The sequence below is a fragment of the Primulina huaijiensis genome, chromosome 18 (genome assembly GCF_012295235.1).
Source record: "Primulina huaijiensis isolate GDHJ02 chromosome 18, ASM1229523v2, whole genome shotgun sequence".
Lineage (NCBI taxonomy): Eukaryota > Viridiplantae > Streptophyta > Magnoliopsida > Lamiales > Gesneriaceae > Primulina > Primulina huaijiensis.
The window spans coordinates 16,107,193-16,114,316 of NC_133323.1; the positions used below are offsets into that span (position 1 = coordinate 16,107,193).

Genomic DNA, 7,124 nt, shown 5'->3' on the forward strand with positions numbered 1-7,124 from the left:
TGCCATAGTTTAAGCGATTGCATTCTTTGCATAATGGCCTCTCTTCAGGTTTTGGTGCTCCAGGTGGTGGTGGCTTTTGCTGTCCTGGCTTCTTCCATTGTCCTTGGAGCTTTTGTTACCCTTGAGCTTTCGGAGGTCCCGTAAATTGCCTCTTGACTAGCTGAGAGCTCTGCTGGTGCTGCTGCCTCTTGCGCTGCATCTCAAAATCAATATCTTTCAGGGCTTGCTCAGCTTGGAATGCACAGGAAGTGGCAGCTGCATAGTTCGCTGGTCGCATCATCATCACATCACGGCGTATGGTAGGTCGTAAGCCATCCAAGAAGTGCCTTAGTTTCTCAGCAGCATCCCTAGAAATAAAGGGTACAAATAAAGGGTACAAAGTCACAACCCCTATCAAATCTCCTAACAAACTCAGTCACAGTCGTGTCTCCCTGACGGAGAGTCATGAACTGCCTCTTCAAGCGTCCATGGATGTCAGCAGTAAAATACTTCTCGTAGAAGATGTTCTTGAATTGCACCCAAGTGAGGATGGCTGGATCAACTCTATGTTCAGCTCCTTCCCACCAAAGAGAAGCGTCGTCTCGCAGCATATATGTAGCACACCTAACTCGGTCATCATCTCACATATTCAGATAATGGAAATGCACCTCAAGAGATCGAATCCAACCCTCAGCAGCAAATGGGTCGGTGGTGCCAGAAAATTCCTTCGGACTGAGCCTTCGGAACTGATCATACATGTCGTGTTGTGGCCTCGGAGCATGCTGAGCCTGCTGCTCAAAGAAACATGCCATGCATTCTAGAACACATGTAGCAACATCCCCATTAGGAGGTGGGGGTGCATTCCCTTGATGATCCCCATTAGTCTCAACTTGCCTATCGGTACTAGGTGCGCGTCTAGTACCGATAAGAGATATCAGTTTCGCATACATCAGTTCAGTTATGGTGACAACTGAACTGACGGATACTCTTGCTGATCAAACAGTTTAAAAACAGTAGTTAATCAGTTAAATACACAAGATATGTTTATGGATGTTTGGGACTTCAACTGCTGCTACGTCACGTCACCCATTCTACCACCTCAGGTAGGATCCACTAGAAGACTTTGATTTATACAACTACTTGTACAAACCCACTCAGCTTAGGACTTACCAAATTCCTAACTGAACCCACTTCCTAACTGAACTCTTAGTCTAGACTGAAGGCAGCACCTTCCAGTCAACACTTCTTTAACGTCTCTGTGTCAAAGACTACATACACAAGTTTAATGTCTTTGTGCAAGACTGTATTTGAGTGGTGGTATGTGTTCGTGTATAAGAACTGAACAAAGATGTTCTCACACACTGAGGGAAAATAAGCTTCTAAACTAAGCTGATATGACTGTGAAGAGTTCCCTATGGGCTGATTGCTTCTGAAAGCTGGTGTGCAAAATGTGTTCCCTTTGTTTTCTTCACACTCTCTTGTATTTTGTTTTCTATCTCTTGAGTCTTTACTGATCTTCCTCTTCTATATATAGGCGCGAGATTAGATCGTACAGTGAGACTCAATTATTGTATCCGTTGTATTTTGAATTCGTTCCTTGGACTTTGTGTCTCGAATTTTCAACCGCCCTTCTGAAACGTTTGCCTTTAATGCTCTGATGCAACGTTCATTATTGTCTTTTGACTGGACAATTTCTTTGTACCTTTGTGCATAGCTAGAATCCACTAGAATGGGCTTCTCTTGATCTGCAACTGAAAGATTCTAACTGACGCTCCGAACTGGTTAGCTGAACTGATCTTCAGTTCGGCTAGTGAAATAAGTTGACTCGTCAGTTGAACTGATTTCACTCTCGTTCAGTTTGAACTGGTCAGCTGGGCTGTTCATCAGTTGAACACTCCTTCGGCAGGCCAGGCTTCTGAGGTTCTCCTGCTGAACCACCTATCAAATGGACAATCAGCTGAACTGTTTGTTTGACGTATCAGTTCGACTGATTCAGTTTGTGCGATTAGTTGGGTCTTCAATTTGCGATGTAAACAGCTCGTAACTGATCCTAGCTTCTGCACACTAAGATAAATTATCAGTAACATAAAATAACAAGTTTTGTTAACATCAAAATCAAAATTGCAAACTTGAAAAGTTCCAACACATTTTAACACTTATTATAGCATTCAGAGCACTGCCAAGACATCTAACATTTTTCAGGTTTTGGATTAATGAAACTTTTGTTTCGAGCACATGGAACAAAAGATGGATTGTAATTTCAACATGAATGGGTATAACACGAACTTTGATACATAAAAGTTTTGCTTTTATTTTGAAGAAAATATGTTGACAGTAGAATTGCTAAACAATGTTTCATCTCGAATAAACAATGTCGTGATTAGTTTTAAAAAATAACTTTTTTCAAGTTTAAAAAAATAAGTTTTTTCAATTTAAAAAAATTAGAAGACGTGACGTAAAATATGAAAAGATAATAATTAAAAATCACTTGATTTTAAAAAATTAGAAATGAAAATAAATTATCAAACAAAAATATCTATTAGTCAAAATAGGTAATATTTTTAATTTTATTAGCGTATTTCCTTTATTGCTGTGACACAAACCAAAAATAATTGCTGGATTTGTAGCCACTTCATTTTTCTATCCACGATCTTCTTATTTACAAAACTTACATAGTCCAGAACGTAGAAAAATATTTAAATCTAGTGAACTCCTATAAACATATAAGCTAAATATAGAACAGCGTAAAAAAAAAATTTAAATCCATATATTCAAACTAAAATTTGTTTGGAGATATATATGAAAACAAGTTGAGCTAAATTTGGGGATGTTCCATTTCCATTTTGTATAACAAGTTAATTTGGTTACTTCCCATGAGGTTCAAGCCTACAAATTTTACATCATAAAAAATACAAAACAGGGAAAAAAAATTCAAACAAAAAAATTAAGAAAAACTGAGAAAAACATGGTCTAGTTTCCAAAAGAAGCAGAACCATGAGGCCAAGTACATTACAAAATATGTCATGGTGGATAACAGTGGCTGAATACAATATCTTGGGTAGAAGATGCTGACTCGTCGCCTATACATCACCCAGTACTCCTTGCTTGCATGATAAAGTACCAATCTGCTTCCTCCCGAGGAACACGTAAGACACTTGATCAAGTTAGACTAGATCTATTTGCCCACTCTCTACAAGCGATTTAATAGATTTACAAGGCATAGCATACAAATCATCGGCTTCAATGTAAACCTGCTCTTCACCACTGTTGTGTTTCAAAAATTTGGACATATTAGCAAACCTCTAAACGAAAAACTAAAAGTATTACAAAAATGCTACCGTGGAGTTACCTGTCGTCAAGTAGGACAGCTCCTAAAAACTTCTTGCTTCTGCAGACAACGTATGTATCCAGCTTTGGCTTTGGAACTGAAAATACATATGTAAAAGCAACTGACCACTTGATTTACAACGTCAAAACTTTGGAAAAAACCAAAAGTGGCAAAACTGTACATAAGAATATAGCTGCTCTCTCACTAAACCTAAATGACTTATCTGGACTTTCGTATAAGATTTGTATTGTATAAGAATTGTCATCTACTCTAATACAAATTTTCGCCTATGCCTAAACAGAAAATCGGTTGAAAGTTACGTTTTATCTGAAGCTCCTCTTCAAGTAAAAAACACAGATCACGATCAAAACAAACAAAGCACAAGTTTTTCTAATGCTTCAAATGCATTGAAACTTTAAAAGTACTTCAACTACAAAATGACATAGAGTCAAGTTAGTCGAGGAACCATGCAGTATAGTATTTAGAATGGTCTTTACAAAACTCAATACAATTGTTTGTGGACCTTGAAGAACCTTTAATTTTCAAAGTGAAGAAGTTCAGTATGTTTACTGCAGAAATTAGGAGTAAGATTCAACTGCTAGTTGGATAATGTTACAACCACAGAATACTTAATACGAACAATGGAAAATAACGAAGGATTTAGGGTAATTTACTAGAATATACGTATTATAATTATCTAAAATCCTAGAGTTGAATTCTCTGTAGAATATATCACAACATCCTTCCTTAGCCAAGGTAGTAACTTCATTGTTACAAACCAAGTTGCATGGAATTCTTCCAGGATCTTCCTTACCCAAGTTGACCCCTTGGGAAGCACAATCCATCATTCCATTGTTTAGTGTATATTGACGTGTGGCAACCCCATCCATACTAATCTTCTGCTTGATAGCATTCAAAATAAGATCATTATCCACAGCTTCCTTTACTCTTATCAAACTCCAACCACAATGGCATAGAAATATTCTGCAACTCAACATATTCCTCTTTTCTAGACAGAGCATCTGCGACACCATTTTTTGCCCCAAATTACATAGCCAATGCTGCTAGTCTGGTATAGTTATTAGTTGCGTGAGTAAACTTTTTAGTGATCGATTATCAGTCAAAACAGTAAACCTTTGGTCCAACAAGTAAGGCCTCCAATGTTGAATCGTTAACACAAAAGCCAGCAACTATTTTCACAAGTAGACTTGGCCAAAGCCCTATCCCCAATGCCTTGCTGTAAAATGATATGGACTGCCCCTTTTGTGACAATACAGCTCCCACACCTTTTGTCGGTGCATTGCATTATATTACAAATTCTTCATTAAAATTAGGCATCCGCAACAATGATGCGAAACTAAGGGCATTCTTTAACATGTTGAATGCTTCTTGAGCCTATATATTCCAACCAAAACTTTTTTCACAATTTGCAAAAGATGAACAATAAGAATATACTATGAAATAGTATTGAAATGCAATTAGAGATAAACTCTGTACAAGAGGAAGAGGAGCTAGTAAACCACTCACCAAAATAAAATACTCATTGCCTAACTCAAAACAACTCTTTCCTCTTATATTCCCTTTTCCCCTTCCCCAAGTTATAAATTCTAGAATTCACTTACTAACTAGAGAATGATTTTCGTCCATTTTATTAAAGCCCAATACAAAATAACTCAAGTCCATAACAGTACCACCATCTTGAAAATAAGCCTTGTCCTCAAGGATGGAGCTAAGTTTTTATTTGCTATGAGTTGAGCATCCTGCCTGCCATAGAATGAAGCCAGTGTTGTTCCTCCACTTTCAAATGGCTTTGAAAGAAGTGAAGCATCAATTCAAAGGATCGGGGCTTTGTCAAAAGAGCACACTTCATAGATCCCACCCACAGTTTTAGATATCTCCACATTAAGCTTGTTAACAAGAGGAAAAAGAATCCCCACTATAAATTCTACCAGAGGAGGAAAAAACACTATGACCTGCAGTACTGCTTGCATAAGCAATAAGGCTGGAGCTGGAGGATCTTGCTCAACCAATTGATCCAAGGCCTTGGTTAGACCTAGCTGAAAAAATGTCTAGCTGCCCAAAAGAAGCCTTACAAGCAACTGTGACTTTCTTCAAAGGAATTCCATCTCTCTTGTCCACTCTCCTGATTAGTAGTGTTAAGATGATTTCCAAAGTTTTCTTTCTACTTGTTATCCAACCCAAAACGTTTTTATCACAATGCCCATCTTCATGTTTTCCTCCGAGAGTAACCCAAAGGAATAAACTCTGTATCTTCTTTAGTGTGTTTCCCAGTTGATCCCCGCATAAAAAATTCTGCAACTTTAGCTGCCAATTGTTGCTCAAAGGTGCTTTAATTGCCATGCCAACTGAGAAATGAAGATCCAAATTGCAGCAGAAAACATTCCTTCGAAAGCATGGATGTCGCCACAGATACAACTTGAATGACTTTGTTGTTCATCGGGCTCGACTCCAGCATCTGCTGGCTCTTCTACGTAAGTTAGCTGTTGGTATTTACCTGTCGGTCCAGAGAGTAAATTGTAGCTCACCTCCACATGCTGTTTGTTGCTAGCTCATTGTTGTTTCTCTACATCTCTCATTTTCTCCTTCACTAACTGCTCCAGCAAACTCTTGAGGTCTGTAACATTCTCCTGGAACTTCCCCACCATTGAATAAACATAATCTGCTAGTTTCAGGGCCTTTACTTCCAATGAATCGATCCTATCATTCAGCTGTGTGGTTGCCATTCTCTCGATTTAGATATCCGGCATGTGAGATCAATTGTTGCAACCACAATTTGCAAAAGATGACAATAGAAATATAATATGAAATTGTACTGAAACGAATCCAAATATAAACTATGTACAAGAGGAACTCTCCTCTAACCTCTTCCCTAGCCTAAGCTAGTAAACCACTCAACCAAATAAAATACTCAATTCCTAACTCAAAACAACTCTCTCCTCTTATATTTTCTTTTCCCTTTCCCAAGTTATCACTTCTAGAATTCTTTTACTAACTAGAGAATGACTTTTGTCCTTTTTATTAAAGCCCGATGCAAAATAACTCAAGTTCCTAATAGGGGTTTGGCTATTTTGTCATAATCCCTATTAAATTTCCTGTAATATCCAGTCAAACCCAAAAAACTCCTCACACATTTTGTCGATCGAGAGCTGGGTCAGGAATTGACATTTGCAAATTTCTTTGGATCCGCTGCTATTCCTTGGGCTAATATAATATGGCCTAAATATTCACTCTCTGATAGACCAAATTCTCATTTCTTCTTGTTCAAAACACACTGGTCCCTTCGCAAAATTCCAAAACAATTTGCAAGTGTAATAGTTTATCTGCCCATGCTGTACTATATATCAAAATATCATCAAAGAATACCAAAACAAATTTTCTGAGATATGGTCGAAATGCCTCATCCATTGCAGATGGGAAAGTGGCCAAGGCGTTCTCAAGTCCAAAAGGCATAACAAGAAATTTCAAATTTGTAATGACCGGTACGAGTCCTAAAGTCGTTTTTGGCATATCCTCATGTTTGACTCTAATTTGACGGTACCCGGATTTAAGATCCTGCTTGGAGAAAAAACAAGCCCCAATAGCTCATCTATCATTGGAATGGGATATTGGTCTGCAACAGTAGCTTCGTTAACAGCCCTGTAATCTAAGCAAAAACGCCAACTCCCATCTTTTTTTAAGCCAAAATGACTCGACTAGAAAAGGGGTTGTCACTGCTTTGTATCACTCTTGTCAATAACATCTCATTTAGCAACGGTTCCATCTCCTCTTTCTAAAAATGTGTGTATCGATATGGCCT

General features: G+C 38.0%; 1 protein-coding gene across 2 annotated transcripts; it reads right to left on the reverse strand.

The window, feature by feature from the left end:
* Positions 1–2,789: 2,789 nt before the first annotated feature.
* LOC140964474 (uncharacterized) lies at positions 2,790–5,756 on the reverse strand. Of its 2 annotated transcripts, none has more exons than XR_012172888.1 (3): positions 4,087–5,756; positions 3,329–4,012; positions 2,790–3,243 (listed from the first exon to the last, which is right to left on the reverse strand). XR_012172888.1 is itself a non-coding variant. In XM_073424302.1 (3 exons), the coding sequence occupies exons 1-3, from the start codon at positions 4,339–4,341 to the stop codon at positions 3,144–3,146; spliced, it is 396 nt and encodes a 131-aa protein (XP_073280403.1). In that variant the 5' UTR covers positions 4,342–5,756; the 3' UTR covers positions 2,790–3,143. The 2 variants fall into 2 exon arrangements, 1 of the variants encoding a protein (XP_073280403.1); XM_073424302.1 differs by having other exon boundaries at positions 3,329–3,404; positions 4,122–5,756.
* Between the last annotated feature and the right edge of the window lie 1,368 nt (positions 5,757–7,124).

Coding starts and splice junctions, on each gene's coding strand:
- LOC140964474 (XM_073424302.1), bottom strand. CDS start 4,341: ATGGTGTCGCAGATGCTCTGTCTAGAAAAGAGGAATATGTTGAGTTGC. Junction 3,405..4,121: donor TTCCCAAGGGGTCAACTTGG/GTAAGGAAGATC, acceptor ATGTATTTTCAG/TTCCAAAGCCAAAGCTGGAT. Junction 3,244..3,328: donor GCTGTCCTACTTGACGACAG/GTAACTCCACGG, acceptor GAAACACAACAG/TGGTGAAGAGCAGGTTTACA.